Below are 26,577 nucleotides of genomic sequence, written 5' to 3' on the forward strand. Positions count from 1 at the left end.
ATTTTAATCCGGTTGTTTTGATTTCTTTAACATTGACGAGGCCACGTCTTGGGATTCTTCTTTTATTGCAGCAATGTAGCATATCACTTGTTTCTCTTAAAATACTTCAAAAGCATCCATCAGGAAAATGTGTTGTGAATTACATTTCACAATTTTGAATACATTCATATAGTTTAAATACACTTCAGATATTGTCAGATTTAAAAAAGAAAATGCAACCAGAATATTTTCCTTATATGCTTTTTCCAGGATTCACTAACAGAGCATACAATAGTCAAAAATACAAGCTAAAATGGACTGAAACAGAATGAAGGAATGACAGTACAAAGTTTAGAGTTGGTTGACAAGACAATTCTCAATATATAATCCCTAAAAAACCTGGACTTGATCTCAAGAGCATGCTTTTTATTACAATTGTTAGAAACCTAAGTCATCCATTTCAAATGATAGTCAAAATACAAAGTTTGCGAGGGGTTACTGTAAGCACCTCAAAATGACAAGTATACAAGCTAGCTAGCTACATATCAGAAAGAGAACTACGGTATGTGTAGCAGAAACATGTGGTCCATAGACATTAAGATTTGTTCCAGTGTCTTCATAACAAAATAAGGGAATTTTCAGTGATTACTATACAGGACACACGAAACACAAAAATAAATAAGTTTTCCCACAGCATTTGTTTCAGTATAACGCTTCAATATTTATGTCACCCAAAATATCTCAAAACTGCTCAAGACAAGGTCCTCCTGAGGGGCAAACCCTAACCCTTAGACTGCTAGTCCAACTCCTGGGGAATGCCAAAGTAATACACCCATTTTACTCTGGAGTCTAAGTAATACATATGTACTACACAAATGAAATGTGCAAATGATCAATAAAAGACTTTGACATCATGGAGGCCTTCAAAGGTTTCACTCATAAAGCACTTTACAAACGGGGAGGAGGTCGATGAACTAGACATCTTGACGTGAACTGGTCTGTTGTTCTTCTCCTTCCTACCCCGTTTTCTATAAACACAGCGTCATGGCATCATCACAACATGCATGTTTCCTACGTGGAGAACACCTGTATCCACGATGGCTCCTCTGGCCACACCCTGTTAGTGTCTGTGACAGCAGCATCAGAACATATGGGAGGACTTTACTTCGACTCGTTTTGTTTTTCTATTACAGTATTCCACCATTGTGTAGAACGTGACCATAACACAGGTATACAGCCAGGGCAAAACAATGAATAAAGAAGCACTTTAGAGCTTGAGGACAAAGGAGTGTGGTTTCACAATACACAGATAGGGGCATGGATATGTAGGTTTGAACACTTTTCCTTGCTCTTCCGTGGTAACAGTGAGGAGGGGAGGGGGGACGGCTGATCCTCATGGAAACCGACAGAGGTGAGGACGCTGATGCTTTCCAAAAAAGAAAACTAAATGAATTGTTCAGGTGGACGCAATCAGTCCAGTCCTTCCGGAGTCGTACTCTTTAATTAGCAGTATTGAGGGAGGAGTGAGCAGGGTCAGGGTTGGGACTAGCCGGGGAGGATACAACTGCAGGCTGGGCCAGGGTGGAGAACCAGGAAGACATGGCAGACTTGGCACTGGTCAGCGCCCCGCCTACTGACTGACCTGGAGATGGAGGAGGAGACAGGTTCAAGACAGGCCGTCTGAAGGACACTATCAGTTATTTTGCAGTTCATTCCACATTTAGCTACATCCTATTGCTACTGGGGGAATCCACCACAGGGTTAGTGAATATGGTTATGTATCTTTGAACTCTTTGATCCTGGCCTTCTTACCAACGGCTTTCCCAGTCTGGACCACGCTCCGACTCGTGGTGATCATGGCATTCCCAATCTTCTTCCCTCTCTCGCTGTTCTGCACAGAGCTGGGGGGAGGGGGGGGGGGGGGGTGGTGGTATAGAAAACAAGCATTGTCACCAGAAATGCATCAGCAGTGTGATACATTTCTCTTCCCAAGGAACAAAGGGCTATCTTATCGGTCGCTAGCTCTCCTGCCCCCAACAGCCCCTTACAGTTCTGCAGCAATTGCCAAAAATATCACCCAAAGTTGCTATTGGCTCTCTGAAAAGTAGATAAAAGTCGCAAAATTAAGTGATGACGTTCATCCCAACCAAATTGGGCCCCTCATTCACACCCAGTTCCGCGAGCAGGCCCCAACGCAGGGCCCGACACCGTGATCACAGCGCTACGCTAACAGACGCCCCTGCTTCACTACCTTTTGAAGTTGCCATAGCAACCTGTGAAATTGGCACGCATACTTGCACAGGCACACACACACACACACACACACCGACTCCAATCCAACACATGTGCACACACGCTCAGAGCAGCTGACGTGCAGAGACATCTGCACTAATCTTAGAGGCTCTGTACCAGTCACTCTATACTGTACACACCGTCCGCCTGACGCCATGACGCTCTGCACCCGCTGACCTCCTAGCGGCCCCTTATTACACAACAAACATACCACCACTGACCCCAATACACTTTATCTGGCTACTACAGATAGGTGTAGAATGAGTCAGGAGTGCAATCTCCACCAGGGAGTTTGTAATGACTAAGTGTCTGTAAGTGTCTAATAAAGAAAGTAACTGTATGGTGTGCTTTCTGTGGAATTCACTTCCTTTGGCTAGACTTGATCTACAAGTGGGGTTTGTGGGCTTGAGTGCATCATAGTAATTCAGCCTTGGAGGGGTTTCAAGAGGAGCTACTGGTCTCCCAGGATCAAGGCTGAGGTCAGGGACAGGAGGGGACCGGGGGGGGGCTTCTGTGTCATGGAACATCTGAAGATCAGAAGATCAGAGCAGGCCCCAGGCCCTCGCACAGACGGAGGAAGGGTTCCCGTGTGTGCCTGCGCGTGTGTGTGAAAGAAAGAGTGTGCACATTTGCAAGTAGGTCACTATACTACCACCCCCTAGGCCAAATGCAACGCGTGGACACTGGCTAAAACATAGCTACACAGAGCACAGCAGCCTATCCTACTCTATACTACCAACCCTGTTCCACCGACTCAGGGTGTTGATGCAGCCAGCAGACACACAGCAGATCTGACATGTCAGTGTTTGGCAACCGACAGCCCCCCCCCCCCCCCTGTACCCCGTAACATGAAGCCCTGAGCTCAGTGGGCCTGGAGACGGGCTGCCAGCGTGGCGTCTTTCACCACAGCCAACGCCACGGTCCTGCACTCCTGATAGGGCGCCCGACAGTGCCGGTTGCTAAGCGCCGGGAATACCCAAGCGACAGCGATGAAGGCAACCCGGCGTCTCAGTACCTACAGCGCCGGCCTGTGAAGGTCCACCGCTGGCGCCTGGCCCCAAATAAACCCTCACCCTCTCCCCGGTCCAGTCCGATCCAGTCCAGTGCATCCTGACTCACAATAAAAACAGATCATAGGTTGCCAGCAGTAACCCCCCCCCCCCCCCACTTCCCCCCCGAACCCCCTTAGCTCAAGCTACCAACACATGGCCCCGGGGCAGTAAATGAGGTGCATCTCTTCCTTAGACGCTCAGCTGGCCATGTGCCAGACCTGCTGCCTGACCGGACAGTGTGTAGAAGCCATGCAGTTTATAGTGTGTCCTGCCCGACTGCAATGACCCTGCACACCCTTCACCAATCCTATCTGTCCCGACCATAGAGCAGCGTGAACAACATGGAGCTCAGCCCTTGGGGGAGTTTATGCAGCTACAAAAAGCATTTTCAAATGTCTTAGACGGCTCCTCTTTTTTTCTGCAACGTTGCCCTCCATCCTGACCACTCCATTGAGGGTGTGTGTGTGTGTGTGTGGGGGGGGGGATTCAACAGAGCTCAGTCTGTTTGTTTGTTTACCAAACCATTACGACTAAGTTCACAGGGGCCATGTCACAGGACAGCCCCCATGGCGACAGTGAGGGGGGGGGGGGGCATGTTCTCACCATAAAGCTATCAATAGACAAGTTAGGGATGAAGACACACAGAGAGGGGGTGGAGGGGGGACGGGGGCTGCATATCTGGCAGGTAACCCTAGACGCCGTAGTTGCGGCCTGGGACACTGGACACGAGGCGGATCGCTTTTCCAATCACACTTCCTGGAATGAAACCCGAGATCAACCACCTACCCCGAAGACGCCAGCTCCGTTTTTGAGAATGAAAGTCTCTTATAATTGATGGGTCTAATATGAGACGTCCCCCTTCGCTCTATCTACAATTGCTGTCCTAAGCTGTTCACAGTTATTAGTGGATGGATACTCTATGAAATAGAGCTGCTGTCACTATTTGTGATTACACGACATAGACACGGAGTACAATTCACACACTGGCCTAAAGCTCATTTTGTAAATGACCAGAATATACACTGAGTGCTCGGGTTTCTCTGACCATCCTAATGTCAAGTCAAATTCTCATTTCAACATTTCCTTTCACATTGTTCCCCCCCCCCCCCCCAAGTCCTGTTGAACCATCTTTAGTAAAAAACATCCATGTTATGGCCTCAGTGGTAGCACATTTGAATGCAAATCAAGGGATTGCAGGTTCAAATCCCCTCTGTACTTTGCTTGGGCTAAAATAATCTTCTAAATGAATACATTATTGTACTGTAATGAAGTAGTTTCACATCACGCCACAGGGTGGCAGCAATGCTACTGCATGATGAAGCCACATGGTCCGCACAGTCAACAACACATGAACCTCAATTGATTTCACCAGGTCTATAACACAAAACTCAATTGTGCAAAAATGCTAGATTTCCATTGAGAAATACTCACTGTGAGAATCTTAACTTGACATCGGCCACACTGTACTGCCCCTGGAACGGATGGCTGGAAAGGAGACGAGTGATTGTTGTTAGATACACGTCACTACACAAAAGGTCCAACTCTTTTCCCTCCACAAACAGAGATGCTTGTGCTTCACATGGATCCAGAATAGCCTAGTGACACACACACACACACACACAACCCCCCAGGAGGGCATCCCCTACCCTGAAGAGATCTCTGCCATGGCTGGGTGCTTGTTGCTGTACCACACCCTGAAGTTGTGAGTGTCCTTCCAGGCGGAGACAAAGGGGGAGCCGTAATCAGCCAGCAGCCTCTCGTTATCTGGAGAGCAGAGCAGAAAGGCTAGTCAGTCAGAGTGACCTACCCGCGGTCGCACCACTACAGGCTGAACAGCTGCCAATGACTTCTATGTAACAGAATACATGAAGAAATATGGAGGATAAGACTCAGGTAGTGTGACTTCTGCCATCTTTGACCTCCCTTCGTCCACAAGGCAACCCAGAGATGACGTGGGTTCCAGGACCTGAGCACATGGCTGTGCGGCTGCCTGAGATGCCTACCTTCCTGCAGGGCGGACGACAGCAGGGCGTGGACGTAGAGGCCGAACTGGGCCCGGATCCACTCGTCGCCGCCCTCCCAGCCCGTGCCGTCCAGGAAGACGTCCTCGCGGTTCTCCATCACGTGCTTCAGCAGGTAGTCGGCGAAGCGCAGGTCGGCCGTGGTCAGGGCCAGCAGCCTCCGCAGCTCAGCGTCCTGGATGTGGATACGGGCCTCCTCCACCTGAGCACACAGGCAGAAACACACACACAGTCAGAAACACACACACAGTCAGAAACACACACACAGTCAGAAACACACGCACACACGTGTCTCCCAGGGAGATTTCCCAACTGTCAATGGAGAAGAGCTGTGCACTACACATGACAACATGATCATCTCAAATGCAAGAACACAAAGTTCACACAGGTGTGTCTGCTTGTTTCTTCTTCATGGTTGGCTCTGTCCAGGGGGCGTAACACTGTGAGAGTATGGTGGAGGACTTACATCCACCACGGCATCACTCAGGTGCCTCTGCTGGCGAAAGAGGATGTTGGTTGCCCCGGCGACGAAACCACGCACCGTCACGTCAGACAGCAGATGGTGCTGCTGCAGCGCCATATAAGGCAGGCACAGGTAACCCTGGAAACGCACAGCGGGAGGGGCACAAAGGTCACTTCCTGGGGATATGATGTGGTTACCTGCAGTGTATCGACTAGGTCGGGCTACGGCGTGTGAGAACCATGAGAGTGCTAGACTGACAGACTAGACTGACAAACAAACTGACTGAGAGACTGACAGACTAATGGCGATACTCAGACAACGATGACAGACAGACAGACAGACAGACGGTACCTTGGTGAAGACGGCCAGGGGCAGGCCGTACTGGTCCTCCTCCAGGCCAGAGACCAGGCCCTGCGTCACCCCCCCCTGCCCCCCCGCCGCCTGGGGCTGGACCGTGATGGGGATGCCAGGCTCCGGGTCGAAGGTCTCCGGGTGCTCTGCAGCCTCTGCCGGGTCCTTGGGGGCCCCCTCCTCCAGCACGCTGGGGTCCAGCGTCTCCCAGTCGCTCTCCGACGAGTCTGGGGAGGTACGTGACGGGGGCCTCAGGTGGTGGCTGTCCCCCTCTGAGGCTGCGGGTCTCTGGGGGACGGCCTTCCCATCCAGGGACTCCCCCACCAGCTCCATGGTGGCGTTGGCGATGTCCGTCACGGACACGGAGACAAAGTCCTCGGAGCCTGGAACACAGTCCACCATGCTCAGGTCCTCTGACACGCTGCTCTTCGGCCGGTAGTGCGACGAATCTGCCAGGCCATGCTCTATCATGCCTGGATACACACACACACACACCATATCATGTTATCAAAAATATACACAGTATACATTAGGCATCATAGTAGTATATACAGATACGTTGTGATATTATAAATGCTAAATAAAACTTTTATAAGTATGTTAGGTGGGATTGATATGTGCCCACCTGGAAACAGAGACAGAACGGTCATAAGAGCTCCAACTAGTCTGTTGACAGGAGACACATAGAACAGGACCTGGGCAGGGAAACAAACACACACACACACACACGAGGTGAGTCATTCTGCCAACAAACCTCAGAACATGAAAGGGTTGGGCGGACCAGTTACATGATTTCACAGTAAAGGTAACATATTTACCTTCTTCTCCAACAGAATCAGTTTGAAGAGAATAAGAACCTGAGGGGAGAGTGAGAATGTATTTGTGTTTTTTTTTCTTTTGCATTTGATAAACCCCTAAACTAATCATGTTGTAAAGCACAGATGGATGACATAAAACAAAGCTGTACCTTGTGCCGAAAGTGCAGTATTAAATCTCTTGGCGACAAACCTGAGCGGAGGAAAATGAATTCACATTAAAAAATCTCTGGCCTTTAACCCTCAAGCTACAAAACCTGTTGCTACTTTATCTCTCAGAGAGACGGTATAATACATACCTAGCATAGCTGACAGTTTATCTAACACACAACAGAGCTGTAATGAAAACTGGCAGTTTGAGAAAATAAATCCTGAGAACAATAAATTATGTTTCCACAAGTGTGGATTTTAAGTAATGAGTTTATCTATATTTATGTGACATTGCATGAATCCATAATTCTGACAGGTCATTGTTATTCACTTTATCCTGTACCGTAGCACTTTGGAAAACTGTTGCCCACAGATCAGCACTGATAACCAACCGACACCTTCAAAGAAGACAACAACAAGAAGAACTTCCCTCTAATCCACACTCACTCACTGTGCAGTGCAAAGCCTGTATGCCTCATTATCCTGCATTATACCGATACAAGCTTTGCCTGTCAAACCCACTTTACCACATTAAAAGGGCAAACAACACTGACACACCTTATAGTGACAGTGTGGGTAATCTCTCAGCCATATCTGGGCCAGAGGCCCTGACGACAGTCAGGCGTCACATGTACTCTGGGTCTGAGTGCACATTGACAGATGACATAAGTCTAGCTGACATCTGTCTCCCCCTCTGCTACAGCCAGATAGTATTATGGGATGGTTTTTACCCAGGTAAACTTGCGACCCCTCCAGAGTTGTCCCCCTCAGGGAGCCGTTCATATGTTCGTACAGTTCCTATGGAGACGGAGACAGCAACATAAGGTCACCACCAGTCGCAAAACACTGCCCACATTTGACTGGTTGCCTTGACCCTTGTGTAGGGTGATACATACTCACCTTTAAAATAGATATCTGGGAGAAGTCTTTCTCCTCAAAGTAAGCATGTGTGATAAGCTGTAATTTAGCTTGGAGTAGGCCGTATAAGGGCTGAAAAAAAAGACAAAACAAAGGTTAGGGTGCTTAGTGAGTATACAGGTGTGAGAGGCCTTGTCACCTATCACATGCTGCAAGTTAGTTTTGATGTGATATTATGTGAGGAAGAAAGAGTCAACTCTAACAAACAAAACACTGAGGCGGGGGGGTCAACTGAGGTGTAGATTTCTGGGTCAGACAGACAAAGCTCCTTCAACCTCATACTCAGTGTGATGCCATGGTAACGAGAGCTTTCTTGTCTGACTGATGTCCCTTGTACAACGAAAACCAGGTCTTATTCCATACACCCGATACAAGAGTATTTAGCTTGAAATATGCTTGTGCTTCAGAGTAGCTGTTGGACTGACCTATCGAGGACGGATAGTGGTTGAGTCTGGTGGTTGAGTCTGGTTGATGCTGCCAACTGTGTCAGCACTATCTCCCTGTACCCCCCCACCCCCCCTGTCACAGCTGTTCCCACAATATATTATGTAAACTTTCAAATGGCCCAAAGCAGAGTTTATACTAAGCTTGAGGAAGACACTCTATACCCACAGATATCCCTCTAACCCTAACCCCTGTGCACGTACACTACCTCAGCTATGAATGCCTGCCTTACTGACATCAAGCCAGGGAGTCCTGGAAAATCAGACGTGCTTCCACATCTTGATAATGGTCCACTTCTCCACCAGTCTCTCTCTCTCTCCCTCCCTCTCTCTCCCCAGGCCTGGTCACATGACCTGGGTGACTCACCACTCGACTGAGGACGCACACACTCTTCTGGACCGTCTCCCTGGTGACGTCAGCCAGTCGGACCTTGAGCGCCTGGACAGAAACAAACACAGTTGGTCACACCATGATCGGGCCCTGCCTGCTCCCTGACCACCAAGTGCTGTGTCTGAGGAGACGGCCAGAGATCACAAGAACAGGCCTCATCCATCTGCCCTCGCCTGCAAACTGCCATTACAGCGGCACCAACTCAACGCTGCAGATGTCATGAGGAACACAACCAGATGTCAAACTGTACAGCACATCATCGAGAACGCTCTGCTGGGAAATACCACAGCTCTGGAGGTATAAAAAAAAGAAATGTAAAAAGAAGGAAACAAACCTTTGCTTCTATTTGCCGATAGCAGGACACGCCGTAAACACACTTCATCTCTCCACCACCCAGAGGGGGGAGATGGAAATAAACGGTATCTGGGAAAAGAAAATGGATGACGTCAGCACAGCTCATTAGGTCTACCCCGTGATCAAGGATGGGCAGGATGGGATAGGATGTTGTCGTCTTCTCGGTGGAATGACCCAGTATTGTAGTTGGGATGATGTTATTATTGCACTGTGTCTTGTAAAGTAGACAGCTCCTTGGCACTCACCGTTGTAATACGGTTAGAACTGTGCAATTCTGGTCTTTGATTATCTTCTGCACGTACTATGCTGCATGCACTACTTGTACATCACTTTGGATGAAAGCATGTGCTAATAAATACGTGGAAGAACAATCCGCGTGCAGCCAATTCAATATGTTTTCATGCATGCATTATCAAGGTGTATAAAGCAGACTTTCTCTCCAGTTACAAGAGATGAAGCCTCAGACTGGCGGTCCCAGGCGGAAAACAGGAATGGAACTAATTCCATTAAATTTCTCCCAGCAACAATATCAAATCATAGATCCGATCAAATAAGGGTAAACAGAGGAAGAAGATCACCAAATGAAAAATAAGGGGGTCAGGTGGCCTGTGAGTAATGAGGGAGTGGTTTCTAATGAGGTTAACACGTGTAGTCTGAGACACCCCTATGCGGCCAAACGAGGTCACATCCTCTCCGTGATGCTGCTGCCTGGCCCTGGTCGTTTAGCCCCTGCGTGTCTGTCTTTAGCAGTCTGGAGCTGGCTCTTTGGCCCTGGCTGGCTGGCATGTGAAGACGGCATGGCCACAGCTGCAGTGTTGGAGCCCAGCAGACAGGCGGGGGGTGCACTGGGGAGCTCCTCCTGAGCATGAGGCCTGCTGCTGCCCGTGTTGTGGTGCTTTATCAACAGAGCTGCCAAGCCATGTGATGAAAGCTGCATCCTCTCAACCTCACACAAACCTACAATGACCATATCAAAGAACTGTGTGTGTGTTCTCTCTGCAGCGGAATACACAGGCAGCAGATCCGAGGAGAGTCACATGGTCGGGGGGTCAGGAATCTGGAACATTACATAGTAGCAACCACTCAAGGGACGGGATTGTTTTGACATGAGGAACTTCCCAGAGAGCACATCCAGCTTTGCCAGTAACCACCCTTACCACACCAGTCCTCGTTTTAAATAAAGAATCACTGTCTAATGATCCTGTGCTTTGTTGATTAACATCAAAATTATCGAGCTGTTGCGCAGCAGCAGGGTGCAGAGAGAAAGCCAATTTCCTTAGTGGGACCACAACTCATACTGCCTAGATATTTCTGTTCCTATCAGTGTGGGCATAATGCCATATGCTTGCTATCTACAGACACTTGGAAAGCGATAAGAGAACATGAGGCTGATGCATCGCTCCATCTCTCCTCTCACCCACCCCCCCCTGATTTATTTTCTGTCTATGTTAAGAAAACAATTGAGTGTAACATATCGTAAATCCTAGAGGGGAAGTTTACCATGAACCTGTTGGAGTTCCATACCTTGCCTGTACAATTTCTGCTGTTGTTTTAGAAACATACTTTTATTCTCAACCCTTCCTTCATGCTAATAAATAAAATAAAATGCACTCACCAACAGTCTCCCACACTCTCCCACCCAGTCATCTACCCACCCAGTCATCTACACACCCAGTCATCTACCCACCCAGTCATCTACCCATCCCTCCACCCACCTTCTTGGTAGTTGTGTGCCCCGTCCGGCAGGGCCAAAAAGGGGAGATACTTCCACTCCTCTGGCAGGGAGCTGCTGTCATGGCCTTCCTCTGGGATGAGAGGTGGGTAAGAGTACTCCACCTGAGGACAGAGAGACAGGAGAAGTGTGTGTGTGTGTGTGAGTGTGAGTGTGAGTGTGAGTGTGAGTGTGAGTGTGAGTGTGAGTGTGAGTGTGAGTGTGAGAGAGAGAGAGAGAGAGAGAGAGAGAGAGAGAGAGAGAGAGAGAGAGAGAGGCAGAGCACTATGACCATTTGAATCTTAAACATAATGCAAGGCAATGCAGTACAGATGATCAGACACAGATCTGATGTGATACATCCTATCATAAAAACATGCATAATGTTTACATCTACCCACCAAATATACAGATAATAAGTAGAGTAAGTGCGTTCCTAATTTCTATTTTACATGCTTCTGGTTTAACCTAATGGGAAATGTTTGCTGAAATATGCTTTGAAACAGATAAGAAGAATAAAATCCATTGATAAAGATAAATAAGCTCTCTGTCCATCAGATTCACTCTGAGGCAGGGAACTGTCTCATTACCATGTGACTGAGTCATAAAAGCCTTTGGATACAGTTCCATTTCCAAGGTCTTGTTTTGTACTCGTGTTAAACAAGGACACTGCCTCTGCAGCGCAGAGGGCTGGGGCAGCCCTTGTGAGTCACTCCAAACCCGTCTTCATCACAAACTGCTAAACTCTGCCAAAGATCATGAATGACGGAGAAATGAAATGCAACGTTTTGTTGTTGCCTTCATTATGCTCTCAGAGAAAAAAACCTGCTTGGGAAGCTCCAGGCTGCTGGTCTCCCCCACCCCCACCTTCATCCCCTCAGCAGCTGAGATCCCCTCCCCCCAGTGCTGCCCCCGAGAGCAGCTCCACACCCCTCAACCCACATCTCTATCTCCCACACATCCACACACACACACACAGAGAAAAACACATGAAGCACCATAACTTTTATGCCACCCGCTGGCCAAACAGATGGAGAGCAGTAGGAAGACGAGAGAAAAACACCTGTCTGAGAGAGAGAGAGAGAGAGAGAGAGAGAGAGAGAGAGAGAGGGAGTGAGAGAGAGAGAGAGGCGATAGCACACAAACCTAATCCACTGATACACACTGGGAGGTCATCAACCCCCCCATATCATGTGACGAGCTAATACCTCTCCCGCCAGAAACAACCCCATTACCTGAGACAAAGACCCCACCCCCCATCCCACTGTCTGCTGCTGTTAGCTAAAAGGTGTGGTGGTCGTACACGCAGTTTCTTTTCATTCAACAGCAACAACTGGGAGACGGCAAGTCGGCAGGTCAGAGCTCCCTTGACATTGTTCTGTTCAAGAACAGGTGGCAAGCAGCAATACACTGGAGCAACACACACAGGTGTCTCGATCCTTCTGTTGGCTTCACTTGTTACAACGAGACAGGTGTTTTAGAAAAACCTGCAGACTCGGTTGATAGTGAAACTGGTGCCGTTCTCTAAAAGGGTGGTACAAGTGTGTTTGGATTATGCAGGTTGAGTATTGATCTAATGGTTAACTATTAAATACAGCTTTGAAGGCCTCGTCTGTCCCACACTTGGATCTTCTACCAAAAGGAGTCAACTGTCTGTTGTGTGCAAGACAGATATTCAACTCTGTCCTTGCATAAAAATGTTAGGGCCTATCATCATGGTTCAATGGTTCTCACTCTTTTTATCTGTCTCTCTCTCACACACACACACACACACACACACTTCCATTATCATTACTTCACCAGATTGTGCTTGTTCTGATGCACTTCAAGTTCAACTTTAATCATAGACAACGAAGCTGGTTTTCCTTTTTTCTTAACTCATATTTGTGCAAGGTCTATAAAGACATCAGGCATGTCCGTGCCTGATGATTATTTCACGCAGATGCAATTCAGAACTTATATAATAACACTGTCCCTCGGGCAAAAACACCGCTCTGCAGAATAAGGTCTCCTCATGAAAAAATATATTTCCCAACTCTCATCATCAGTTACTTAGTTCTCCACCATAGACAAGATGATTGATAGGTGTTGACAGCTGTGTCCTGAACAAGGGAAACATACTCTGTATTTTGTGCGCTTACGAACCGAGTTTATCTAAAAATGATATCACATCCAACACCTAAATTATTCGCTACATTATAGATTACTAGTTATATATAGCAAGTTTGCAATAATAGGCCTGAGCCTCACTACAGCAGTTGAAATCCAACTGTGTGTGTAAACAGGACGGTGCTAATAAGACTTTAGCATGCCGCATGAGCTTGACATACCTGACAGCCTTTCTTGTGGTGAAATCCAACTACAACGATATGCAATACGGGTCCCTTGAGTTCCTCTTTGCCATGCGACTCCATGGCCTAAAGTATTTGTAAAGTTATGTGTTGTTTTCACTCGGGAGTCCAATATAAACAAGACAAGGGGGCTGTTTTTCCTTGACGTCCGCACACAACGCATTGAATTTCTCTTCCGCCTTGTCTGTCAGTAGACGTATGATTACGTCATTTTTGGAGTAGTCAGAGACTGGGGGAAACAACGTAGCGCCATCGCGTGTCCTTTTTTGAAAACACAATTCCAGAGAATATTCTTATTCTTAATCTATGAATGGTTGGGCTTTGGGTAATATTTATAGTGCATAAATAAGTATTCGTAAAACTGCAAAATCCACAGAGCATGCACGTCGATGGTACCATTCGATTGATTGGTACTGCCTGAATGACACCTACCATTTTCGATTCGTTTGGTCTTTATCGGTAGACATGGCGGCCACACCAGCAACAAATCCATCACAGTTGCTCCCGCTTGGTAAGTTTGTAAACGTTTCCATTTGTGGATTTAAAATGTATAGCTACAACACGTGTACTTTTCAAATCTAGGACTTTGTTGACAGTCGTATTTCAAAAATGCTATTTACTAGTGGACTGAATTGTCCGTTCAACAAGGATCAGTTTGTAGCAAGCTAGTACTACTAGCGAGCTAGCGTGACCAATCTGCACTGCACGTTAGACGTTTATCTGACGTTTATTAAAATCCTGCAATTTATGATTATTTTTTATTTATGTAACAAAACAAAGCTATGTTAATACACGTACCTTGCCTATGGTTATCCTGCAGCTCTGTATAACCGCAGCTAAATCACCTTAACCTTATTTGCGGGAAAATTGCGCAAGGGATTGCTTTTCATTAGTAATCTGTAGTATAGAATAATTGTATTCTCAATAGTGGCAGTGTTACTCTTTTAGTTATGTTAACTGAGAAGTAGCCAGAGTTTGCAGTACTGCCAGTGGTTATGTTTAAAAACAACTTTTTATTATACCCTTTGTCTTCCAGAGCTTGTGGACAAATGCATTGGCTCACGTATACATATTGTCATGAAGAACGACAAAGAAATTGTAGGAACTTTATTGGGTTTCGATGATTTCGTCAGTATCCTTTGACATCTAAGACAATGCAATTTCCGTGTCCTCTGCATGAGCGATATTTTAGCTTGATGGTACATTCTTTAGGCCTAGCATTTCACTCTACATTAAGCGTCCTTGACCTAATGTGTTAGACATGGTGTTGGAGGATGTGACAGAATTGTAAGTAATTTCCATCCTTGCATTGATTGAAATTTACATTGGAGAGGAGAACTTGGAATCAGTAACCTAATTATGTTTGCTGTTATAGTGAAATCACGCCAGAAGGGAGAAGAATAACAAAACTGGACCAGATCCTGCTCAATGGCAACAACATTACCATGGTATGTACATACAAAAGACTATACAAATTGAATCGGCAATAGATATAGACAAATATACATATTTGACACATGCAAGGGAATATGCCATCTAACTCTTACCATCTTGTTTCATTTCTAGCTCATACCTGGAGGTGAAGGACCTGAAGTATGACATGAGAATCAGTGAAGAACTGAAACATTTTAGTTGTTGTTGCGGTGGATGTTAACTTGCCTTCTTATGCTAATATTCTGTTGGTAATTTCTTTGTTCTTTTTCAGTCTTTAGGTTTTGAGAAAATATTTTTTGTAAGAACAGATTTACGATTGGTGTGACAATGGTATTGACCATACATTTTGAACATTTGTTAAGTCAACCTTTTGTTATAAATAAATTCCAAAATGACACACAGTAAACCAAGAAACAGCAAAGTTGTTTTCTTTATCTTGAAACAAATCTTGTCAAAAGAACAGGTTCAAATGTGTTTATGGTTTTAAAAGCTGATGCACTTATATTTAAGCACACAATGGGAGTTCAATAAAAAACATTGATTGGTATTGTAATCCCCTAGTATCAGTGGTTTTTCATAGTTCACTAAAACATAGTATTCCCCCACACAACTCAATACATTGAAGGCTTCTCCTCTCCTTTTGGATTGGTCACTTTTTCCTGGTTCTTGCTGATGATGTCATAAAATTCAGCCTGCAGCAAAAAGGGGGTTGTATATGAGATCCATGCCCATAGTTTATATAGAAATGCTTTAAAAATAAACTGTCACTTCTATCACTCCTTACATAGAAGCCACGCATGTCCAGCAGAATCACTCTGATCTCAGAGAACACAGCCTCATCCTTCTCATGGACCAAGGAGCGGTAGTCCATCTGAAACAGATGGAATCAAGGTGGTCAACATGAGAATTGAATCTTTGTGACATTGTTCTAGCTCTGGTTACATTTAGTAAATGTTCTGAGCAGAAAAAGGATTGTTAATCTCACCACGTGAGTGTCTTTGGAGGCTTTTGCCACTGCATCACCCCTCTCTGAGAAGTATCTGGTAGCCAGTAAGAAAGTTAGCAAACCAGTAGTAAAATATACGATATTCTAGACTTTGAGTGGTGTCCTACTTGTTAATGTTGGTCTGGAAACCATCTACTTTAGTCTTCACTGCAGCAAGTCTCTCCAGAATCTTCTCCTGTTGTCAATAACAGATACGGTTGACAAAATTGACATTACGCTGCAATAGTTTCAATACACAGTCCCTGCGGTCCATCCTGTACAGTGCATGTACTTGAGGTGCACATTATCATTCACCTGAATAGCAACACCAAAGTCATTCCCATCTTCTATTTTGGGAATAAGATGCTGAATCCAACATGATACCTAGAAGAAGAGAACAGCTGTATTAGTAAATGTGTGGTCCTAGTTCAGGTCCCCAGTCCCTAGAAGGTCTTTGAAACTTCATTCAACCACAAGATGTCATTTAAATGTTACATGGCATTGTAACATCCAACTAAAAATAAGTCTTTTCATCTGGAGTAAATAAGTCAACTGTACATCAAAGTAATTATTAGTAAGAATTCTTCCATCGGTTACAATAATAAGAATTCCGCCTTCCTTAAGAAGTAAAGAGATTTAACTTTCGTCTCTTAACATTTCTGACATTCTCAGAAATGGGTGTACTCCACCAAATAACATCTAGGTACTGTGGCTGTACACATTAGTGAAAACATGTTTTTAGTTTTGTAACCTACAGTGATGCAGGTCTCTCTCAACGCCAGAATCTCGGGTTTCACCCTGTCTAGCAGCATCACAATCTTCTCATTTCCTTTTATGAAACCACATTTAGGAGCTAGGATAGGGGAAGAAAAAACATTATTTACAATACACTCAGACACTTGGAACACATACACACCCAATGGTACCTTTGAAGAAAGAACATATTTTACCCTTTTTCTTCTTCTTTTCCTCCTCTTCGTTTTTGTCAGTCTCCATTTCCTGAGGAGAAATTAAATCACTGATCATAATATTCTTCAGGATCAAAATCAGGTTTATTACCAAGTCTGCTTTTTTCTTGGAATTGTTTTTGGTCTGATGGTGCATAACAATAAACATATTGTGCACAAAACAATATGGGCTACTTTTATAGGCTACTATCATATATAAGTTGCATGTAAGCATGATTCATTCACTACATGGAACTGTTGTGGTTCAAGTCTGAATTAGTGGTTACCTCTTCCTCGGGAGTGGGGGCTTCTGGTATGGGGATGTCTAAAGGGGCTTGGAGTGAGGAGAGGTCTGTGATGCTTAGGGCATCCTCCTGGTGGAGATGAAGGGGAGATAAATAATTACATGCAGTAACAAGATTCAAACTAGTTTTTTCTTTCTTTTTTTTCTTCAGAAATGTAATGTTAAATGAGACTCCATACCTTGAGAAGGTTGTCCAAATGGACAATCTTTAAGGGTATGTAGTTGGAAAACAGGTTTTCTGCCTGTAAATCAGAAACAACCTTCCTCATTTAAACCCAATCACGTAAAAGTGGCTATCGTTTATTTACAATGCTGAATGTATGAGCTGCATAGAAATGTATACTAACCTGATGATACAGAGACTGACGGAAGTTGTCAACCTGAAGAAAACAGGGAATGCACAGCAAAACTTAAACTCTTGGCACCGCAAAATTAACATACATTTCATATAGAATTTAGATTACTTTGTATAAAAACTGGTTATAGCCATCAGTGGGCGCACGCGAGTTACTGAGTTTTTGATTTCGCTTTCATCCAGCTTTGTTAACAACGGAATGACTAGGGACTTTCCATCAGCTTTGCAACGTGCGCAGTGATACGGCAAAACTGCATGATTTCATGTTCTAACACATCTACACAGCCTTTGTTTGCTACATAGACACTTCAGATTGTACATGGAAAAACTGTAGTTAGATTAAATATTGAAAATGAAAAAAATGAAAAATGTACTGCAAATGAAAGAAAACAATCGCTTACCATCCCTGTGCTCGCACAGCTTACTTTCAGGTGAGGTGATTTTGACATTTTTGCGCAAAAGATTCGACGTGCGAGGTGCAAATTGTAGATACTGTACTGCTGTCTCTCGCTTTTGTGCTGTCTATTTCCGTGTTATGCACTTTCGATTTTCATATTAAAGCACCTGATCCTAGTCCCTCCCACAAATTAATTTACCAAAAGTTGGAGCAGTCTGGATATTCGGTCACAAATAATAGTTGCTCTCTTGAAAATGAACATTTAATCAGCCATAACTTTCATAACTGACTGTGTAACCTTATATTTGACTTTTCTTGCCCAACCACAGGTCGAACTTAAACACATTTCTATTTAATAATTTTCCTGGGTTGATTCAGTAGCCTACAGTCAGATCTATGAGGGAACAAAGCAAGATCACATTGAAGGACGCAATTTTATAGAATGGAATTCTTCCGCCTTGATCAACAACCTTGTACGTGAGTCACGTTATTAGCGACCTCCCCCTGTCAGTGTCATGAAACTTGTTAAGTTCCGCTTCACAACATACACACGAAGTAGAAGCTCAAGCGAAACAGTTGGCTATGTTAAGCGGACAAATATGTCTATTTTAAAGGAGCACATTTTGTGGTAATTATTATTTCCTCGTACGTATAGTCACTGGGATCATATAATATATTGGTCGCTGTGTAATTGTTGCTCACTTTAACGTTTTTACTCTGACAGCTGCTACAATAATAGTTAACGCTAACTAGCTGTGCTAGCCATTCTTGTAACTGCGAAAACTTTCGATTTCGGTTAGCGTAGCGTCTGGCTGATTTGGATAATAAAAGTAGGCTACCACCTGAACTTCAATCACAGGAGTTTAAATCTCTACAATACATGCATTATTTGGCTATCTATCTGTACTACTCATAAAACAATGAGCAGCTTAGTAAGTGAGTTGGAGGATGTGCGAAGGAGAGCGGAGTCTCTCCTGTCCATCTCTGGATTAGCCCAGGACGTGAAGGCTGATGTCCAGACTATGGCCAACGTTCCCCTGACGCTCTCCGAGAAGTACCGCCACATCAAAGCTAAGACCATGGTGATGGAGAATGCCGCATCGGCCAGCAGACAGGAGGTGCGTTTACTTCGTTGTATTTGTACTTGCATGTGCCCTTATCCTCACACAGACACACGTACAGTATCATCTTCCTTTGGTACCTGAAAAGGTATGTTACTGATACTGAGTTTGTCTGTTCTGTTCTTCTGTCCTCTTCTTCTTGCCCCCCTCCATCAGAATCTAGAAACGCTGGGCAAACTATTTAAAGCTCTGAGTATCCTAGAGAAGTATGGCTGCAACCTGACAAGCCCCTGCAGACCCAAGTTCTGGCGCAGTGTCAAGCACAACAACCCCGTTTTTAGGACCACAGTGGACGCTGCCCAGGTAAAGAAGGAGAGAGAGAGAGAGAGAGAGAGAGAGAGAGAAATGGAGTGGTTGTGGGGGTTAAGTGCTACTCCTCTTGTAGTGCTGAATGTTATCATGTAAGCCAGGCTATAATTATTAACTTACTTGTCTTGTGTTATGGGGTGACAGGTCTGAAGGTCAATATAATTGTATTTCATCTAAAAAACTATTGTTTTTCCAGTCATAAACCAAGTAGTGAACATAAGAAATATAATGTTATCCTTTCTAACAGAACCCAGTTAAGTGTATGGTGGAGAGACTTCATGGCTTGCTTGAAATTATAGCACTTCTGTCATTTTTGTCTGCTAACCCACCAATAGGGCGGACGAGCCGTACTGTATCTCTATGGCTACACCAATCAGCAGCCGGATGGCCTCAGCTTCCCAGAAGATGTCACAGATCCAGATGTGGGGAAGGTGGCAGCCGTGACAGTTGAGGTCATGACCCTGCGCCTGGAGCTGGATATGATGATCAAGGGTGCACATCCTCACCCAGAGGCCTTCATAGAGATCATCCCATCACTCAGCCGAGAGGTTGGTGGCACAACGTACAGCCCTGAGTTTAGTTGGGTTTACATTTTTAAATATATATTTCCTTCAGTATGTGTTTTAAAAAGTCAGCAAAGGGCTATTTTTTGGATCCACTAAATCATTTTTTAAGTCATCGATTAAATGGAGAAAAAAACTTTTCCCCAAATAGATAACTTAATATTGATATTAGTACTCAATGTCCTTTGGGATTGTTAAAGTGAATTTTGAATTCACATGTCACTGGGCAGTATGTGTTAACCCCTGACATGTTACTGTGCTGGGTATATCCTCAGGATGAGGTGGTGTCTGATGCTGTAGTCATCCCCCTTGGAGAGGAGGGAGGGGAGAGGCAGAAGGAGCACCTGTACCCAACGGCTCCTCTAAAATCCACCACACACACAGGTGAGACAGCTCGTAGCTAGTACCAACAAACAGGTTTGCCACCTGCCTCGTTGGTGCATCCTTTGGACCATCTGGAATGTCATTGCTGAACGCTGAATGGTATTTCAAATAGCAAAAGCCGAAGTAATGTCTAACCGCTTGTTACCGCCTTCTCACCCATCCATTTTGTTCAATTCTTTTTTCTTATTCTCTCTCTCACGACTTATCTTTGTCTGCTTTCGCCTCCTCCATCTGTCCCTTTTCTCTCCCTGTCTCTTCCTACCATTTCTCTCACTGTCTCTCTCTCTCTCCTCCAGCTGGTGATTGTAACTTATGTGGGGGTGTTCCAACTCTCCTTTGCCCCTCCTGTACATCTACCCCATTCTGTGATTCATGTGACCACCTCTACCACCGCCACCCCTCCAGAGCTAATCACAAGAGAGAGAGAATACAGGATGCCATGAAAGGTGACCATTTAAAGTCTTGGCTGTAAGAAAACAACACATCTCTATAATGGTACTAAGAACAACACTTTTGTCTTTGCCCCCCAAGACACCTGTTCCATCTGTGGTACGGCCCCTGTCTCCACCCACTGTAGCACGTGCATTCAGAAGCTGTGCCTGAACTGTGACAGACTGTTCCATTCTCACCCGGACAGGGGGGGCCACGACCGTACAATGGTCAGCACAGTCAAGCCACAAGGAGCTGCTGCCAGGTTAGAAACAGGAACGTGATGATGTACAGTACACAAACACCATCGCAAACATCGGCCCTTCATTTGTCTTCTCTTCCTCCTGTCCTCCAGCCTTTCATTCTCCTCGTGGGAGTGTGGGCACTGCACCACGGTCAACCCAGTGCGAGCCGTGCTGTGCGGGACCTGCGAGCGACCTCGCCTGGCTAACGCTGCCTCCAGTGGAGAGGAGGACCTGTTGCAGTCACCCTCCAACACAGGTCTGACCACAGGGTTTCTGTGGGGTCTTGAGAAGTCAAAAATTCGGAACTTCAAATTAAAGGCCTTAAAACGGCTTAAAAACTGCCAGATTTTCATCTGAGGTCTTCAATTTTATGTAGTCAGGTCTAAAAAAAGTTTTACCCTCGTTCATTTCCAGAAACACTGGCCGCAGAAAGTTATTACAAAGTAGCAAAAAATTATTGAGTCGTAGCCTACAAAGCGGAGCTCTAGAGTCTTTGCGACAAAACCATCAGAACGCTTCCCTCAGAACGTTGGTTCGGTGTATTGTAGTTCTTTCTGGGGGATATTAGTGTTGGTACCTATGCGGTGATAAAACTACAAATCCCTTGATAAATGCAATACCTGCCCACGAAATACGTCAGCGTCTCAGAGTTTGTTAACATTAGGAAAATGGTAAAGTGTACTTTCAACGAGACATGGCTAGATCACAGCGATTTCTGCTGTTTGTTACAAGCAGTACCCAGTTCCAGGTACGAAGCTCGCTGCAAACTTTGCCCCAAAAATATGTAATTAGGGACTCACACGCCAGAGCGGAGAAACACAAGCTACACACACTCTCTTTTCTCTCTCTCATTGAGGGAAAGTTTGTTTTAGACTATTTTTCATTTTGCGGATAAGGTTTTGGGCATTTGGCACGTTGTATGTGGAAGGTTACTAATGTGATTGCTTTATCTGTAAATTAAATTCATGCTTTTTCAGTGGCTGAATTCATTGAAATATAAGGATTTTTTAATATTTTTTAATGTCGTGTAGGTCTTAAATTTCAATCTTTATGGTCTTAAAATGTCTTTAAAAAGGTCTTAAATTTGACTTACTGAAACCAAGCTCAACACACACAAGCTTAACTTCATAGACCAGCAGCAGATTCATTGTTTAGGTTGTTATTGTACATTACCGTAACCTGGCCATGATGGCTTGGGCTACTTTTATGATGATGGGACAAGGTAATAAAAAGTTGAGCTTTCTTTTCTTCTGCGTTAGAGTGGCAGTGCAAGAGCTGCACGGTGATGAACCAGGGAACCAGTGTGCTGTGCGAGGTGTGTGAGCGCCCCCGTCTGGCCACCCGGCCCCCTGTCACCCCGGTGGCCTTCCCCTCGCTGGCCTCAGGACTCCCTGGAGAGGGCGCAACACAGGTTTGTGGTCCAAAGGTTTCCTCATGCTCTCTTGAGATTTCTGTGGTACAATGGAATGGGAGTTTCGACACACAGCATTTTTAGGTTGGTGTTTTTGTCATTTCTTTCTCTCTCACCCTCTCCTCGTCCTCCCCTCCCCTGCAGTGGATATGCCAAGTCTGCACTTACCAGAACTCCAAACCTTCGGTGGGGTGCGAGATGTGCGACTCGCCATGCAAAGATCCTGCCGTGGCCAGGTCCGTCCTGTCTCCCAAAAAGGACCAGAGCCCGCCCCTTTTGAAGCTCCGCCCCCCGCCCACAGACAACGACGACTTCAAGAGACAGGAGACCATGAGGGAGCAGGGGCTGGCGCTTGTCAGTCAAATACGGGTAGGTGGGGCTACAACAAACAGTAACAGCCCTCCAAAAGGTTTTCTGTATTCTCTAGCCTTTGAGCATGCTGAGATCGTCAAATGCTGTTGTCGCCATCACCAGGAGGGGGAGAAGAGGGGCGTCACCCCTGAAGAAGTGTACGCGTCTCTCCACGTCTCCGGGGGCAGCAACGTTAACCCCTGCGACTGGCTGCAGTCGGAGCTCCCCCACCTGCTGGATGAGATCTGCGCCATGGCTGCTTCGGTCCAGCAGAACTACAAAACGGAGCATCCTGGGATGCAGGATTACACTGAGAAGGACGACGGAGGGCCTCCTGGGACGCTTGGTTCCGGGGCTCCTGGGGAGGGGATCCAGCTGTCCAGAGCCGAGGCCAAGCAGGCGTGGTTGGCAGCAGGGGGCGACACCGAGAAAGCAGTACGACAGCTGCTCAGAGACAGACAGGCCAAGGTGGGATGCTCACTGTAAAATAAAAATAAAATATATATATATAAAGAAACTATTTATCTGACATTGTTTGTGTGTTTAGATCAAGGAGCTGCGGTCCATGGGTTTCCGCGAGGTGTCCCAGTGTGAGGAGGCCCTGAGGCAGAGTGGGGGGGAGGTGCGAGGGGCTCTGTCCCTGCTGCAGCGCCCCCTACTGGAGCCCTTTCACCAGCGCATCTGGAGCAACCAGCCAGAGGCCCTGCTCGACCCCAAGGACCCAGACAAACAGGTGCACAGGGTCCAACATATACCCAGAGAGACAGTGTGTATGCGTGCGTCTGGGCGTCGCTATGAAAATACAAACGAATCAGACATCAACCCTCCCACCCCTCCCTCCCTCCACAGAAGCTGTGCAGGCGCCTGCTGGCGCTGTACGACCTGCCCAGCTGGGGGCGCTGTGAGCTGGCCCTGTCCCTGCTGCAGGAGCCCGACGCCCAGTACTCCCTGGAGGACGTGGTCCAGGCCGTGAGAGAGTCCCAAGACCGAGACTTCCTGCGCAGGCTGCTCAACAAGACCTGCCCCTGCTGCTATGACGTGTTCCCACACAGCAAGGTTACCTGGGCAACATGCTGCTTCATCTTTATAGGCCTTGGTCAAGGGTAGCTTTTTACGGCTTTGTAAAAGGTACAGTTAGGAAACAGGCTTGGTGTTTTATTGCACCGTGCCTGTAAAAAATATAGTCTGTTGACTGTCCCTGTCCCTCTATCTGTCCGTCCCTTCCAGATGCAGTCGCTCACCTCCTGTCAGTGTGCGGTGTGCCACCACTGTTTCAAGCAGCACTTTACGGTGGCAATAAGGGACAAGCACATCAGGGACATGGTGTGTCCCATCTGCCAGGAGCCGGACATCAACAACCCCCAGCACCTGGACAGTTACTTCTCCACCCTGGACATCCAGGTGGATAGACCCGCCCATGGAGTGTGGGGATGGGGGGGGGGGTAGTCACAGAAGGAAACGGTGAAGGGAAAGAAGCAACAAAGGAATGGAGGGAGGGAGGGAGAGAGGGATGGATGGATGGATGGATGGGGGGAGCGGAAAAAAAATGGACATGGAGAAAGGGAGAAAGCAGTGAAGGGGTTTTTCAAATATATCAAATATACTACATTACATTTTATATATATATATATATATATATATACACGCACACACACGTGTGTGTTCCCTGTGTGTAATGATTGTTCTGCTTGGTGTAGCTGAAGGGCTGCCTGGAGCGTGACGTGTATGATCTCTATCACAAGAAGTTGACGGAACACACGCTGATGATGGACCCCAAGTTCCTGTGGTGCTGTCACGTACGTATGTGCGCGCCTACGCATTTTTTGTCCGGGCGTGTCTACAAGCACAGGGAAATAAAGCAACTCTGGGCACAACAATGAAAATGTGCACAAGTATGACATTTATGGTTGCAATCGGTGCACCGGGTGTAGCTGTAATCAGCTGTACACTGTGTGCCTGGTCTGTGGGACCGTTTGAAAGGTCAATCCATTTACTTGTGCGTCTCTTTTCAACCCAACCTCTTGTTTCTCCCCCCCTAGTGCACGTTTGGCTTCATCTTTGACGGAGAGCTCAAAGTCACCTGTCCAGGCTGCCGCAAGAGTTTCTGTGCCCAGTGCAAAAAACCTGTGAGTTCAACCCAACACGCATCTCCAACGCCCCTTAGCTGGGTTTGTTTGCTCCCATTTTCCTGATCTTTCCTCCTCCCTCTACCTCTGTCTCCTCCAGTGGGAGGTCCAGCACAAGGACCTGTCCTGCGAGCAGTTCCAACGCTGGAAGAAAGAGAACGACCCAGAGTACCAGAAGCAGGGCTTGACTGGCTTCCTGAGAGACAACGGCATCAGTGAGGAGGCTGCCCTTGTAGTGTCATCCAAAAAACAACTGCTGTTACTCACCCCCACTTTTTCTCTCTCTCTCTCTCTCTCTCTCTCTCTCTCTCTCTCTCTCTCTCTCTCTCTCTCTCTGTCTCTCTGTCTCTCTCTGTCTCTGTCTCTCTCTCCCCCCTCTCAGCCTGTCCTCACTGCAGGTTCCAGTATGCCCTGTCCAGAGGAGGCTGCATGCACTTCACCTGCGTCCAGTGCAGACATCAGTTCTGCAGCGGCTGCAACAACCCCTACTACACTGTGAGTGCCTCTCACACACACAAACACACACTGTCCGACTGTACAGTCTCACAGCACACACACGTGCTGTGTGGCAGACTTCAAGAGGACTTCTAGTCCTCATTGCTTTTGACCTTGAAGTCCTCTCTCTCTCTCCATTTTCTATCCCATCTGTCCGTCTCCCCTCCAGACGAAGTGTAAGACAGGCCAGTGTAAACTTGCGGGGCTCCATGCTCACCACCCACGTGACTGTCTGTCCTACCTCCGAGACTGGGATCCCGAGAGACTTCAGACCCTGCTACAGGTACCACAGCACGGCCACAGTCCTGCAGTCAGTCGTTTGCAAATGTTCTGCTATTTTTTCATGTCCATTTGAAATTTTTACGTTTGTTTTTGTTTTGTTGTTTCTTTACCAGAGAAATGCCGTTGAGTTTAACACTGATCCTCCTAATGGAACCCAAACCGGTAGGACGACAGCTGGAATCCGAGATCCTGTATCTGCTCTCCTCTGCCATACTTCCCTTCCTCCTTTACCTCCCAAACCTGTCTGTCTGGCCCAAACACATCCCTGCTCCACCATGCTCTCTTACTTTACCCACAACTCTTCCTCTACCTACGAGGGCTGTGTAAATACATTTGAGTGTAAATCTATCAGCAAATGCTTCCGTCCATGTGTGTGTGTGTGTCAGATGAGTGTGGAGTGATGGAGCAGAAGGAGGAGGGAAGCCGGCAGACTGACTCGCACTGCGGCATCAAGACCAAGCAGGGCCATGCCGGACTGTGCGAGTGAGTGACGAGACCCAGAGTCACAGGGGACGCTCCAACACGTCACAACGTCCATCTCTTTGATCTTTGATCTTTCTGTTTTGACAATCTTCATTTTTGGCCTCGGTTGCGCACTGCAGGAAACACTACAAAGAGTATCTGGTCAGCCTCATCAATGGACACTCGCTGGACCCTGCCGTGCTGTATGACGTTAACGAGGTGATGGTGGCTTGTGCGAGGTATGAAGTGGACCACCAGCGAGTGGAACCTGAGGACGACCAGGCGTACCACGCTCGCTTGCTCAAGGTAAACTGGACACTTCCAGCCCTGAGCCCATGTTGTGGATGTCAGGAGTTGTTCAACATTGTTCAAGTGTATGTTTTGCTTCTCCACTCTTCAGTAAATGTTTTTTTTTTTCTCTCTCTCTCTCTCTCTTTGTCAGAAACTGATGGAAGTCCCTCTCGGAGAAAATGTTCCACGGAAGAAGTGAAGACTACGCTTGTGCATTGTTTATTTCATGGAAGGTTGCATGTTTGCAGGTAGTCTTAAGTCAGATTGAACTTCTAGTTTTGAACAATGAGTCGTTCCATTTTGTAAAAAATAAACAGATAAATTGCCTTTACAGTAATCAGTAAAGATTTGGTCAATTTCTTGTTTTGAAAATGGTGTGCTTGTTCAAGATGTGA

General features: G+C 46.3%; 4 protein-coding genes across 5 annotated transcripts; 2 read left to right on the plus strand and 2 right to left on the minus strand.

The window, feature by feature from the left end:
• Positions 1-48: 48 nt before the first annotated feature.
• Positions 49-13,465, minus strand: avl9 (AVL9 homolog (S. cerevisiase)). Its single transcript, XM_084702694.1, has 16 exons — positions 13,271-13,465; positions 10,945-11,065; positions 9,210-9,298; positions 8,852-8,923; positions 8,024-8,113; positions 7,855-7,921; positions 7,126-7,166; positions 6,977-7,015; positions 6,784-6,853; positions 6,159-6,631; positions 5,811-5,945; positions 5,327-5,546; positions 4,970-5,087; positions 4,755-4,808; positions 1,792-1,880; positions 49-1,621 (listed from the first exon to the last, which is right to left on the minus strand). The coding sequence occupies exons 1-16, from the start codon at positions 13,352-13,354 to the stop codon at positions 1,479-1,481; spliced, it is 1,905 nt and encodes a 634-aa protein (XP_084558820.1). The 5' UTR covers positions 13,355-13,465; the 3' UTR covers positions 49-1,478.
• A 179-nt stretch (positions 13,466-13,644) lies between these two features.
• lsm5 (LSM5 homolog, U6 small nuclear RNA and mRNA degradation associated) lies at positions 13,645-15,139 on the plus strand. Its single transcript, XM_084703571.1, has 5 exons — positions 13,645-13,802; positions 14,328-14,423; positions 14,551-14,578; positions 14,667-14,739; positions 14,858-15,139. Exons 1-5 carry the CDS (start codon positions 13,757-13,759, stop codon positions 14,888-14,890), a joined length of 276 nt encoding a protein of 91 aa, XP_084559697.1. The 5' UTR covers positions 13,645-13,756; the 3' UTR covers positions 14,891-15,139.
• On the minus strand, positions 15,138-18,122 carry psme2 (proteasome activator subunit 2). Its single transcript, XM_084703567.1, has 11 exons — positions 17,718-18,122; positions 17,309-17,341; positions 17,141-17,203; positions 16,945-17,031; positions 16,661-16,709; positions 16,466-16,563; positions 16,026-16,094; positions 15,839-15,906; positions 15,711-15,765; positions 15,510-15,596; positions 15,138-15,417 (listed from the first exon to the last, which is right to left on the minus strand). Exons 1-11 carry the CDS (start codon positions 17,763-17,765, stop codon positions 15,337-15,339), a joined length of 738 nt encoding a protein of 245 aa, XP_084559693.1. The 5' UTR covers positions 17,766-18,122; the 3' UTR covers positions 15,138-15,336.
• Positions 18,123-18,247: 125 nt separating this feature from the next.
• On the plus strand, positions 18,248-26,527 carry LOC146275009 (E3 ubiquitin-protein ligase RNF31-like). Of its 2 annotated transcripts, XM_084703562.1 has the most exons (23): positions 18,298-18,341; positions 18,642-18,831; positions 18,991-19,137; positions 19,479-19,691; positions 19,982-20,090; positions 20,387-20,536; positions 20,622-20,784; positions 20,875-21,020; positions 22,024-22,175; positions 22,320-22,544; positions 22,650-22,994; positions 23,074-23,259; positions 23,376-23,582; positions 23,754-23,927; positions 24,224-24,322; positions 24,566-24,652; positions 24,753-24,867; positions 25,035-25,147; positions 25,317-25,430; positions 25,543-25,591; positions 25,816-25,912; positions 26,032-26,197; positions 26,334-26,527. In XM_084703562.1, exons 1-23 carry the CDS (start codon positions 18,313-18,315, stop codon positions 26,379-26,381), a joined length of 3,324 nt encoding a protein of 1,107 aa, XP_084559688.1. In that variant the 5' UTR covers positions 18,298-18,312; the 3' UTR covers positions 26,382-26,527. The 2 variants fall into 2 exon arrangements, with proteins under 2 accessions (XP_084559689.1, XP_084559688.1); XM_084703563.1 differs by having other exon boundaries at positions 18,248-18,831.
• The last annotated feature ends 50 nt before the right edge of the window (positions 26,528-26,577 follow it).

The sequence above is a fragment of the Hypomesus nipponensis genome, chromosome 8 (assembly GCF_054491055.1).
Source record: "Hypomesus nipponensis isolate SF chromosome 8, ASM5449105v1, whole genome shotgun sequence".
Lineage (NCBI taxonomy): Eukaryota > Metazoa > Chordata > Actinopteri > Osmeriformes > Osmeridae > Hypomesus > Hypomesus nipponensis.